The sequence below is a fragment of the Ruditapes philippinarum genome, unplaced genomic scaffold (assembly GCF_026571515.1).
Source record: "Ruditapes philippinarum isolate M1 unplaced genomic scaffold, ASM2657151v2 ctg3276_1_1_1_1, whole genome shotgun sequence".
NCBI lineage: Eukaryota > Metazoa > Mollusca > Bivalvia > Venerida > Veneridae > Ruditapes > Ruditapes philippinarum.
The window spans coordinates 190,750-204,663 of record NW_026856914.1 but is presented as its reverse complement, the minus strand read 5'-3'; the positions used below and the strand labels follow the sequence as shown (position 1 = coordinate 204,663).

At 34.1% G+C, this 13,914-nt stretch overlaps 1 protein-coding gene across 1 annotated transcript; it reads right to left on the bottom strand.

The window, feature by feature from the left end:
* Positions 1-272: 272 nt before the first annotated feature.
* LOC132748129 (uncharacterized) lies at positions 273-12,982 on the bottom strand. Its single transcript, XM_060737678.1, has 2 exons — positions 12,825-12,982; positions 273-3,042 (listed from the first exon to the last, which is right to left on the bottom strand). The coding sequence occupies exon 2, from the start codon at positions 2,955-2,957 to the stop codon at positions 273-275; it is 2,685 nt and encodes an 894-aa protein (XP_060593661.1). The 5' UTR covers positions 2,958-3,042; positions 12,825-12,982.
* Between the last annotated feature and the right edge of the window lie 932 nt (positions 12,983-13,914).

The window sequence follows — 13,914 nt, the reverse complement described above, 5'->3', positions numbered from 1 at the left end:
ATTGGGAGTTAATTGACGATTTTGCAGTATTTAAACATCTTAATTTTTCCCCCAGGGTTTTTTATTCCGGGTTTGGGAAATGTTTAAATTACTTTCTTTTGTTGCTAAGAAAAACCCCTGGATGGGGGGGGATTCTTTTAAAGGAAAATTTCCCCCTTTTTGATTAAATTTAAAGCAAAAATTTTTTGCTTTTAGCTTTGGGGATCGTCAAAAAAGTTTTTTTTAAAAACCCCTCGAAGTCTTTTTGAAAGTCCCAAAAGATTAATCCCTTTTTAAAGCGATAGTTGGATTTTTGATTTTGAAAGCCCGGACATAAGAACTTCAGACACTTGTATTGCCGTTTTCTTATTCTTAATACATTCCCATTGTTTAATTTTTTCTATAAATGCTTCTTTGGTGTTCTTTCCTTCTAAAATAAACTTGTTTGTTAAATGTCCATCTTCAGTAAGAAACTTTTCTTCTGTTAATTTAGAGATGATTTCAGATGGTTTCTCTTTAATCTTTTTCTGGATCTCTTCTGCCATAGGAACTTTTAATAATCGAGGATTATCACTAAATTCAATAAATTCTGCATTCTCCCTGGTGTCTCGACACGCGAGGACAAATATGATATCCCGCCCCTCTTTGAAATATTCCTTGAATTTCTTCTTTGTCATATTTTCCAAAACACCTTTCACTTCATTTTCGTGTGTTGTTGGTTTAGCAGCAGCTTTGGTGAGCTCCTTCCAGTACTGATCGATAATACCAGTACTTCTTCCTAGAGTGATCTCTCTATAAATGTAATCAGCAGCATTTCTTATCTGAGAGCAAACCGCTCGAATAGATTCTCCACTGAATTTTGCTTTTACGTGAACAAGGTATGTAGCACTCTCGTTGAAAATCATTATGTCGCAAAGCTCGATACCATTCACCAGTTTTTTATCACATGTTATTATTTTGGTGCTAGATGAATCAGGTAAGATCATGTTCAGTAACGTATGGGCTGAATTGTAGCTGTCCTCTTCAAGTCTACACTCCAAAAGCTTGTACAGGCTCGCAGCTTTCTTGCATGAACTCATCTTTTGAAACTGTTCAAAGTCATAAACTGGAAGATCGGTTTTGTCTTCCATAAGCTTTAGGAGTTCTTGTAAAGTTTCACCTTTGCAGACTTTTTCATAATGACTTTTCCACTTTGGTACCATCGTTTCGGTCTTGAATTGTTGTAACTGGAACTTTTGTTCATCTTTCTTTCTATCTATTTTCTTCTCCCCTTTTTCGCTAAGATGTTTCCATGGAAGAAGCAAAGGTAGATCACTTTGGCAGTGATTCTTCAATATTTCAACAAAGTCCCTTTCAATGCAATAAAGGTATTCAGCTTTCATCTCAATCCACTCTCCATGATAATATATATACGTTCCGATGCCACCTGCACTAAAACGACTGACGATGCATTTTTTCAGGGGTGCCATTATATTTCTAAATTTTAGAATGACGTTATCTAACCATTCTGGTTTAAAATCCGGCGCACACTTTTTCTTTAACGTCCTCATGACATCATTGAGACTTGGAAAATCATTCCATTTCTTTATTGTTTGGTAGCGTGTCTTCTTATTTGGTACGGGTGTTGATTTCAACATGTTATTCAAACATTGAAGTCTGAACTCATCTGCCTTTGCCCAGGCTTTATTTTCACTAATTAGATATAGTTTAGAATCTGCACCATTCATACTGCCTTGCATAGTTTTGTACAGTTCTTTATCTAAATCTCGACGAAGCTCTTCATCAGTGACGCTTGAAACGTAATCATACATTTGAAACCTTGGATCATCTTCTTCTTCATTATTTCCCTTACCTACTAGGTATGTCTTTTTGTTTAACCATATTTTTGAAAAATGGTTCAACAAAAGTCCAAGTTGAGACAGTTTTAGCTTACGTTGAATCTTCAACTTCTTTTTACCAAGCTGAAATTTAGATTTCATATGTTTTTCTGTTTGAGTCACGAATGCATCTATTTCAGATGAGTATAAAGATGAGTCCTTGCGAATTTGTCTGGTTCGATTCTTTACTAATATTCCAAGAAAATCCCATGTTGTAAATGTAATTTCATGGCCTGGTCTTGCCAACTTCGATTCCCGGCATGTACGTCCATCAACAGGGTTATACTTAACCTCATGAAACGGAAATTGTAGAACCCGTCTCTCAATAGTTTTGACAAAATTCATCTCTGCAAAATCTTCTACAATCAGCCTTGCAGAACCGGTTGTTAATGCGTATATCTCAGGTGTATAACGATTTTCTTTCTTTATATTTCTGTAGAATAAAAGCATGTATGATTTAGTTACCTCCTTCTCTCGACAAAGTCGTTCTTTACATTCCTCTGTAACCATCTCTGAAAATACTTTTGAAAATTTAGTACTTGCCTTGTTTTCAACTAAATAAAAATTGACTTTGAAATCGGACCCTTTCTCCTTTAGAATACGCATTAATTGTGGTTTAAACAGAAGCCTTTTAACCTTTTGTTTGTACTCTTGTGAAGCGTTGAAAGTTTTATGCAATTCAGTTGAGCATGGGCCAGTTGGAGGGGAACTTTCAGCACCTATTGTTCCAGGACCTTGCTCAGAACTGATTGAGGGGGTCTGGAAGTTTGTATCGCTCATTGATATTTTGTGTCGCGTATCTATTTCACTGTCAAATTTAGCATTCTTTGTATTTGGAGCATTTAATTTGTTTGAAGACTTCCGTTTTCTCCCATTTATGACCTTATTAATAATATGTCTAGCATCTTTTAAATCATCTTGATATTTATTTTGTTTGCATTCCATAACAAGGCTGGTATTGATTTTGGTGATGCTAATGTAATCTAAAGTTTTGTCAAGATAAGAATTGTCGAGTTGCTCATCATATGACTCATGTTGTTCGTCATCAGTCCCAAACTCGTAACTGCCTGTCCCGCCACTTATTTGCGTATCATACGACATTTTTGTTTGCCTTTGACTGGTGTCAGCAATACTTGAGTAATGTTTGTGATGATTATACGCAAGAAAATGTTCGCATCTCTTAGAGCTGTAAATAGAAAAAAAATATGAAAACAAATTTAGCAAGACAGCTGATGGTATGAAACTTTCTAAACAAATCTCAAGAGAGCATTACATACTCAATATCTAAACTCTTTGCCACAAACCGTAAAAGAATAAGAAATTCATGTGGCCGTAAATTGCCCTTTAGATCGATTTTTAGAAAATGTCACAATTCTTCCATGCAGAAGAAAGTAAATAAATCAAGTTGGGTGTTTCATTTCTGCCCAAAGTTGCATAATCTATAAACTTTTGTTGAAGTCTGCTTGAAATATGATAAGCAAGATCAACAAGGAATGAACGCCTTGTCCGCCTGTCCCGATGTTACATTGTCTTGCTAGCACGCCGTCCTGTTGCCACGTGGTCCGTCCGTAGACTGACAAAACAATGAAATCTGGGGTCATCACTGAACAATTGACACATTTCTTATTTAGCACTTATCTATTTTAGCACTTTCATCGCTGACAAACCAAAACAATTTACATAAATTTTGTAGAAGGTCATCAAAGATTCTTTGTTTGGTAAAGCTAGGACGAAATGCAGTTAAAATAAAGTTTGGATATCATTGAACGACGGACACATTGAGGTGAGTTAAAAAGAATATTAAAATATGTTTTCTGCTATAAAGATTTGGACAAAAGGTGATACTTTGGAAACATTAAGTCTATCATCCACCCATATTTTTAATTATCTAAAGATTTCTTTAGAGCTGCACATTTGACAGTGGAAATATGGGATATCCATGAAAATAATGACAATGATTATGTCAGAAATATAGGTATGTAAACACATTTGATAAAACATGATACACATAACAAACACAACCTTTACATTTGCAGTGACCTAAGTGTTATTGTTGAGATTTTTTGTCATAAAATAGCACCTCTATCTTATTTTGTAAAAAAATATCACAGTATTTTATCCAGGAACAAGTAATAGATATACCATTGCTGCGTTGACGACTTCTGGGTTTGCGTAAGTTATACCATAATCACGTGACCTTTCTTATGCCTTAACCTCACGAGACGAAGTCGAATGAGGTTGCATAAGAAAGGTCACGTGATTATGGTATAATTTACGCAAACCCAGAAATCGTCAACGCACCAATGGTGTATCTGTTTTAACCTATAGCTCCGCCCAGAAACACTTACTCCTTCGATCTTCAAAACTGAAAATTATACCATAGTCTGGGTATGGTATAATTTACGGTTATTGGAAATTATACTTGGAAGAATTTTACATAAGAAGCGCTGAAGAGCTATAGGTTAAGTATAAATATATTCAACTGACAGTGTCGAAAAAAGTAACTATGACAAAGAACTAAGCCAAATGACATGACATACTAAAAACAATTCATTTAATAATTATAGGAAGAATAAACAAACAGGACACAAAAGGGCCTTCAATCTCTAACTGATAGGCACTGATTATACAAGATATGTAAGTCTCAGGTGGGTCTAGAAGTATTTCACTGTTCGAAGAAGTAGGTCGGCTGATAACAAAGTTCAAATCCGAATCTGAAACTGTCGCTATGGTTCAAATTCTTTGCTGTTGTTATAAACACATAACTGCAAATCGGCTCTTACTCGGCAGTAATTAGTGTACCCGCTTTTTCATGAAGAAACCAGTTTCAAATATTGAGCCATCTATCCTCATTTACAATAAATGAATTATCAAACGTGAAAAATTACATGTACCTTAAAATTGCGAGGTCGACATGTTTTGTGCCACGGAAATTTCCAAAAATTTCCAAAATTACTACGAGTAAACATACATTTCGCTGCTTGCCATTAGTAAGAAAGTTTTTCAAACAGGTTGAAACATCGAATTATTATATAACGATAGTCACATATTTAATGTCACATGTACGCGCATTTTAACTAAATTTCAATATACTTTTTTTTCTTTGAAATATCCGCCATTACGCTGTCAAATGAAATGGTAAGTTTTCATTGGTTAATTCAATGCGCGTGACCTTATGGTATCAGTCATGTACACAAAGAAGAATTCGATAAAATTGAGTTAAAATTGCATAATTTAGATACATAAATTGTTCAAAAATACCATATTTCACCTTGAATTAAAGGTTTTAACCTGTTTTGAATACTTAAATATGGTGTTATCTGTTAAATAAACACTACACACTTCGTTAAGCCTTCTCTAGCATGATCATAAAACATCTGTTATCTTAACGATTTGACAATATTTACATAAACATAGTTAATATATATTTACAATTTTGGTAGATGTCAGCGTCTTCTCCATGTTTCATGCGAAAAACATGGTTTTAGAGAAAAAGAATTTTTAAAGTTTAACTATATACATTTAAGGAAACTCTTTTTGTTTCCCGGGACGGCGCAAATTTTGACCCCAGGGCTATAATTTGAACAATTTTGTAGGGTTTTATTAAATGTTACCATACACAAAATATCTAAGCTCTTGGTCTTACACTTTCAGAGATTTTTTTTATAGATTTCTAGCCTTTCTCACCCAAATTGTTTTATAAAGCGGAATAATTTGAACAATTTTAGTAAAGCTTCATTCTAGGAACATTCCAGGAAAAATTCATCCAATCAGACCAGGTGGTTTCTGAGGAGAAGTAGTTTAAAACAAGGGGGCCATGACCTGTATATAGGCCCCCGGACCGGGGCCAGTTTAAACCCCAGGGCTTTTATTTGAACAAACTTGGATGACACCCATTAGAAGATGTTTCATGCTAAACATCTAAGGTCTAGCTTGTCGGGTTTTTTAAAAGAAGTTTTTTTCAAGTTTTTTTCTTTACACATATACAAAATGTAGTTAAAAACAATGACACACCTGGGGCAGGGCCAGTTTTGACCCCAGGGCTTTTATTTGAACAATCTTTGTAGACACTTACTAGAAAATGTTTCATGCTTAATATCTGAACTCTAGCTATTCAGGTTTTTTCAAAGAAGATTTTTAAGTTTTGGCTATACACATATAAGGAAAATCAATGTCCCTGGGACGGGGCCAATTTTGACCCCAGGGGCTTTTATTTGAACAAACTTTGTAGACACTCACTAGAAGATGCTTCGTGCTTAATATCTAAACTCTAGCTATTTGAGTTTTTTCAAGAAGATTTTGTAAGTTTTTGTCAATACACATATAAGGAAATGAATGACCCCCGGGGCGGGCCAATTTGACCCCAGGGCTTTTATTTGAACAAACTTGGAAGACACTCACTAGAAGATGTTTCATGCTTAGTATCTAAACTCTAGCTATTTGTTTTTTGTTTTTTTTTCAAAAAAAAATCTTTTAAGTTTTTGTTATAAACATATAAGGAAAATGAATGACCCCGGCGGGGGCCCAATTTTGACCAGGGCTCTTTGAACGAATTAGGTAGACATCCATTAGAACATTGTTTCATGCTAAATATCTTAGCTCTAGCTCTTTGCATTCTTTAAAGAATTTTTTTTAAGTTTTTACTTTTCAATTTTGACCCAGGGCTTTTTAAACAAACTTGGTAATGCTCTAATCTTTGGATTCTTTAAAAGAAGATTTTTTAAGTTTTTTACTATATGCATATAGGGAAAATCAATGACCCCCGGGCGGGGCCAATTTTGACCCAGGGCTTTTATTTGAACAAATTTGGTAGACACTCCCTAGAAGATGTTTCATGCCAAAATATCTAAGCTCTAGCTCTTGGGTTTTTTAGAAGAAGATATTTAAAGTTTTTTTTTCTTTGGTTGCCATGGCAACCAGAAGTTCTGCATGGAATGGAATTCTTTGAACAACTTTGTTAAGGCTTCACACAAGAAACATCCCTGTTAAGTTTCATTATGATCTGCCTTATGGTTTCAGAGGAGATGTCGTTTTAAAAGTGTGAACGGACGACGGACATCGGACAACGGACGACGGACAACGGACGACGGACAACGGACGAAGAGTGATCCTAATAGCTCAGCCTGAGCATATGCTCAGGTGAGCTAAAAATCAATGACCCCCAGGGGCGGGGCCAATTTTGACCCCAGGGCCAGTATTTGAACAATCTTGGTAGCGGTCTACCCAACACAATGTTTCAAGCCAAATATCTAACCTGTAGCCTTTGCCAATTCAGAGAAGACTTTTTTTATGTTTTACTATATACATTAGTAAAAACCATGACCCCCCAGGGCGGGGCCAAGTTTGATACCTAACCTGGACAAATTATTATTGCCCCGATTTGAGAAGCCTGGACAAGCTATTTGAAGTGAAAAATTCCTCTCCTCCTGGATCGGTACCCTTGGGCAACCTATGGTTAGTAGGCACTTTTTTCCGACCAATATCCTGCACCGCAAAGCTGTCAATGTGAGATTTCGTGATCACAATTTGTCTGGCGTCCGTTGTCCGTAACTGCGTTTATGCGTCCGCCGTCAACTTTTTTTAGCTCACCTGAGCAATGCTCAGGGTGAGCTATTGTGATGGCCCTGTATCAGTCGTCGTGCGTCGTCAACTTTTGAACATTAACAACATCTCCTCTGAAACCAATGACTGCACATCAACCAAACTTTACAAAAATGATCCTTGGGTGGTCCCCTTTCAAAGTTGTTCTAATGGTTCCGGTCTGTTGCATATATTTGGTCTATGGTATCATCTGAAGGTCCAATACCAAAGTTGTACAAATTTTGTTCCTAGAATTAAAATCGGCCCCGCCCTGGGGGGTCATAGGTTTTTTTTGTAAAACCTAAAAAAAATCTACTTCTCTGAATTTGTAAAGGCTACAGGTTAGATAGTTTGCTTTTGCTGAAAGTTTGTACCCCCCTGTAAAATTGCTTATTTTCACCGAGCATGCTGTTTAAAAGCAATGTTTACAAACAATGACGACCTTGACATCAATAATTATCAGCATGTGATTTCTCACCATGTTTTCGAATTTGCCAATGATCATATTACATGTCACAAACACAAAGCAAAAAATCTACAAGGCCAAGCACCTATTTCTTTGTGATATTTTGCATGCATAGGGAGTTGCTAAAGCAGTGACAGAGTTTCTGTAGACTGTATATTTGCAGGTATTTTTTGCCAGAGGGACGAAAAATGTTGTTTTGGGTCTCGGACCACTATTGATTTTTGGCTTTTACGGAATGAATTGGATTTTTTTAACTGTCTGACTGTTGCACATGGGATGATTTCATTACAGATTTGCAATGTTATGACATATATGTTCTTAACAAAATGTGTTTTCTTTTTCCAGGTTGTGTAGTTTGGGATCAGATTTATCAGACATATTGCTTGTAGGACATTGACGGCAGAAACTTGAAATTTAGTGTGGAGTGCTACCTGAATACAATGCACGACTGGTGCAAGCGTTGGAGAGTCTTGTTTAACTGTGAAAAATCCAAGATAATACACTTCCGGAAAGGACGAACGAACCGCAGTGATTATCAATTAAAAGTCGGAGCTAATTATCTTGAAACAGTCGACAAATACCTTGGTGTTATTTTCCATGAAAAACAACGACTTTAACTACAATTGTGAACACTTTCAAAAAAGCGCAGGATGGCTCTTGGCAGCCTTATTTCTCAAAAGGGACATGGGCTAAATACATTGTGGATTTAAACATTTGAAAAATTAATAATTACTCATGTGTTGTTCCTTTTTGGATTACTGTGCTTCCGTTTGGGTTTTCAAACATTTTCAAGCGGCGGAAAATGTACAACATCGTGCGATTCGTTACTTCTTTAGGCGTTCACAGATTTTAACACCTAAATTAGCACTGTTTGGGAGAAACAGGTTGGATACCGTGCGCCTATAGAAGATGGATTTGTATTGTCCGATATTGGAATAGACTGGTTAAATTAAGTGATGATAGGATTACTAAACGAGTGTTTAATATGGATACGATAAATCAAGCGCAACAATAACTGGTGCAGTGAAGTGAAAACCATTATGTCTAAGTTACACCTTATCCAACCACTTTGACAATAAATTAACAGTGAATATGGATTATATTAAAGTGAAAATTTTCGAGTATTATGCAAATATATGGACAATCGACTATGAAAAGGTCCCTAAATTACGGACTTACAAAACATTTAAGACTCAATTTTCAGGTGAAAGCTATTTGTCACTAAATCTTAAAAGAAATGAACGCTCAATCTATGCACAATTTCGGTGTGTATTCTGCCCTTGCGTGTAGAAACCGGAAGATATGTAGGAGAAGCGCCAAATCAAAGACAATGTACTTTGTGTCAATCAGGATTAATTGAAAGATGAAACTCATTTCTTAATTGTGTGCCCGGTATATAATGATATAAGATCAATGACATTTAATGACACTATTATAAATGATGTATATAACAACATGACAAACACGGAAAAAATTAGTATTTCTCATTAAATCACCAGAAACAAAATAATAAAATTCATGTTAAAGCATATGTGTTAAGGAGAAATTTTTGTATAATAGGTAATTGACTTTTAACGAGCCAATAGTGACAACATGATGATATATTGACTGTCCATTTTTTGAAATGTGATACTGTAATTTACAGATCGAGCAGCAACTTTGATCTCATTTAAATGTTCCATTTAAAAGATATGTACTGTTCACAGTTTGTATATTTGTATATATATAATAAGGTGACTTATAGGTTCAATGGGCCGGGTGTCTTTGTATGTATTCTTATAATGTATGTGAAATGATAAATGCACAATGTCACTATAATAAACAACTTACTTACTTACTTTACTTTACTTTACTTTACTTTACTTTTTACTTTACTTTTTACTTTACTTTACTTTACACTTTACTTTACTTTTTACTTTACACTTTACTTTACTTTACTTTACTTTACTTTACTTTACTTACATACTTACTTACTTACCTTATACAATAGGTTAATATTTTGGCGGGTAGAAAAAGTGGTCACTTGGGTCAAGGTCACTGACTGATAAAAATAAATGTTCACACTTTATTTATAAACCTTTATTCGATTTCGAAGCGGCCGAGTCTTATATGTTTTCAAAGCGGCCTTCAGTTTTTATTTTCTGTTGGAAAAACAATTATGCGTTGTTTCTAATGAAGTATTTCAGTAATTTTATCTTTGAAAAATGCATCATATCACTCGAACAAAACAATGTCTAGAGTCAGTGATGATCGTTTCTAAAAATAGAAGATAGGGAAACGAATATTCTGCTTTACTGATTTAAACATAGAGAGTGAACCGGTACATTAAAGGTGTCGAGGGGTTTCCTTATTGTTTATGTATTTCATGGTCGACCAATTTCATTTTCAATCTTAATTATTTTGATTTGACAATTACATTTAACGATTCATTTAAAAATAACATATTTAACATTCTGGAAAAGCTGAAGGCCCCTTAAGCTAAAAAAAAAGCGTAATGACACGAATTATTTTGCAAGTCGTCAGTATAAGTACAAGTACATAAAAACATTCGCATATATCAGCTTACACTTCAGGACCAATTTTAAATTTGCTTAATTGAAAAAACATTTTATATACATTTTCTTCAAATAGAAAGGCGATGTTTTCTAATCTCCGTATAATGGACTGTAAATGACCGCATCTCTTGTTAAAATTTAATTATGGGTAAGGTAGAACACCGGACAAAATGCAAGCCACAGTTTCGAATGGCCAGGGACAAGCTCTTGGATATAGTCACTATTCTGGAATAAAATGATTGGTTATCTATTAAGTGCGTTTCAGCCTGAATTTTTTTTGTGGCATGTGATATGATAAATTAGATAACGGGTCTGATGCCTTTAATGTCTTATATACTGTGTTTATGCTCAAATTTAAATGTTTTCTTGTTGATCATTTACTTATGAAAGGTTAATATAGCGTTTAATCGGGGTATAATTAAGTAATGTCTGTCAGAATAATCATAAAGTTTATATGTAGATATGTATCTTACAACGAGTTAATATTTCCCTACAGTGATATATTGTTGTAGATGAAACAACGAGTTAATATTTCTTTACAGTGATACATTGTTGTAAATAGAGTGTAAATATCATGTTTAATGTATACATGTTTAAAAGCTAGCAAATATGCAGCGTTTCTGAGAGAAGATTTTACAATCAGTTTAGAAGAGACACGCTGATAGTGTGTAGCGGTTATTTTTTTGTTGAGAAGAGAATTTTGTTGTTTTGTTGGTTTGTTGAAAGTTGGTTGAATATAATTGTGGTGATCTTAATTTGAATCAGAGGTTTTCGGTTTGGTTGTAATTAGTTGCTTTGGTTGTTGAGTTATATCTGTATGCTGAAAGATATATTGGTTGATATTGGTTGAATGTTTGTCTGGTCAAGATTATATTAGTTGATGCTTTGTTTTGAGGATATATGTAAATATTGGGTGCTTTAGTTTTGCTTTTCTGATGCTGAATAGATTTGTGTGAAGTTAATATTGTTGAATGAATGTTTGTGGTTTATACTGCATATTAGAGTTGTAATAATAGTCATTTTTGTGTTCTTCATTTTGTGGTGATTTTATAGTTTTGTTTGATCATAAGTTGTTTAGAGCTTGGGCTCGCCAGGTGTATACGTGGCTTATACGTGAAATACGTGACTTATACGTGAAAAGATATTACGTATAAGTGGTTGATAAATGATGTGTGTTTGCTTTGGGTGTAAATAATGATCAAAGTTCTTTGTTTTGGGTGTAAATAATAATCAGAGTTTGTTGTTTAAATGTATATATTGATATGAGATAGAAAAAGATAAAAATACCTAAAAAAATAGTGTTAACTAAACAATTACGTGCTAGTTTTCCAACTGAGAATATTTCACTTTTATGTCAGGCGGTGCTGCCCAGCTCCCATATCTTGGAAATTGCTTCTAGTATTTATTACTAAATCTTTCCTTAGATTTAATAACATCAAGGCAGACATTTCTCCTGACAATGTCTAAGGCATTAGGATAATACATTATGAGAGTGTCAGCAATGTCTATATATGAATTGGAGATTCCGTGCTCAATACGACCATGAATAAAGCGTACCCGTCCTGTCAGTCACACTGCTTGTACGGACGTAATGGAATTTTCGTGATTGTCGCAATATTTCTTGTTTCAAATATTTCATCTCTCGTTAAGGAATATACAGTATATTCAAAGACATACTCTACATGTATAGCATAACTCACATTATTATAACAACATAAAATTCAACGCTATACTCGTATTTAAAGTCACTTTTGTATTGTTGATTATGAGCAAAAGGATCCGAAGATCTCGAAACTTGTATACATAAATTATGCTAGTATATGAAGGTTAAATGAACATAATAATATTTTTTTGAAAATATATAGTATTCATTTAAGAGAAAGTATACCTCTGCAAACTGCAATATTTATATAAAATTCAATTCAAATTCAAACACTACATTTAATAAATTTAAAGTCACTTTCGTATATTGTTCATTTTAGCAAAAGGAAGATCTCTGAACATTTATATAGAAATTATGCAACTCAGTGGAGATTAAATAAACATAATGATTTTTTGTTAGAATATTTATTCATGCAAATATACTTTTAAAAAATGCAATTTTAGTATTAATTTCAATTTTTACACTATATTTAATATTTTATAAGTCAGTTTCTTATTTTTCAATGTTAGCGAAAGGAAGATTTCGTATAAAGAGTGCATGTATGTGCAAATAAATGGCGAATAAATCATTAAAGTGATTTTTTGTTGACAAAAAAGTGATTTTTTTAAATAATATACATCTACAGACATCAATATTAATATCAATTTCAACTTAAACGCTATATTTTATTTTTTTAAGTCACTTTCGCAGAAAAAGTCACTTACGTATTTTAGTCATATCCGATTTAAAACTCCGTTGATAACGAAATGTTTTATTTTACTAAATCCCAAATAAAACTGAAACAAAATATTTCAACTCACTGCTTAACTCGTAATGTAATTTCCAAATTCGTCAAATGTAGATTTTTGATGTACGTGATTACGTTAGAATAGGTCCGCTGCACATTATTGGCATGTACACACCTCTAAATATCAAGCGTTCATTTGTTGTTGAAAATATTCATTTGAGGTCATATTTAAATTATGCATTTTCAGAAAATTATATTAATTGTCTATGGTGTCACGTTAGGGCCATCGTGACATACATAACTGGAAACAACGAAAATACGGTGGTGAAAAGTCGAAATAACGAAACCGCGATGATGAAAAGTCGAAATAACGATGGTGAAAACTCGATTTATTTTCGTGTTTTCACCATCGAACTCTCGACATTTCACCATCGTGGTTTCGTTATTTAGAATTTTCACTATCGTACTTTCGACTTTTCATCATCGCGGTTTCGTACCTACGACTTTTTAAAATCAAGGTTTCGTTATTACGGCTTTTCATCATCATATTTTCGTGGTTTCGTTTATTCGAGTTATGTGTGCGATGGCCCACACGAGCCACTGTAATTGTCTAACCCAACCTAAAAGTGTTTGACCTACATAAATATTTTCCGAAAGTGCTTTGTTGATGTCAATACATGACGCATTTATCCCATGAGGGGAACAGTTATCGTAGTTAATCAAAGCGCTGAAAGCACTAGATGTGACGGACAAGAATCGGGAATGTGTAAATGCTGTAAACAGAAAAGATCAATGTCAGAGTTAAGTTGTTTTTTTTAAAATAACCTCTAAATACGAGGACATAGTCACGAGGAAATCATTTTTGAAAATTTATGTTACACAAATAAAATTCTAAATTCTACTCTCCTGCGCATCGGTCGAATGTTCCACTATCGCTCACTTCTTACCTCTGCTAAAATTGTAGGTTCAGACCATTATTTCTATTTTTAGACAGGAAAATCCGTGTCTACACTTCAGCCAATCAGTGAATAGCTTACTTGTAACGAATTGTCACATGCCTGAATTTG

Bases quoted from the DNA above. Each gene is read 5' to 3' on its own strand.
- LOC132748129 (XM_060737678.1), bottom strand. From the start codon at position 2,957: ATGTCGTATGATACGCAAATAAGTGGCGGGACAGGCAGTTACGAGTTT.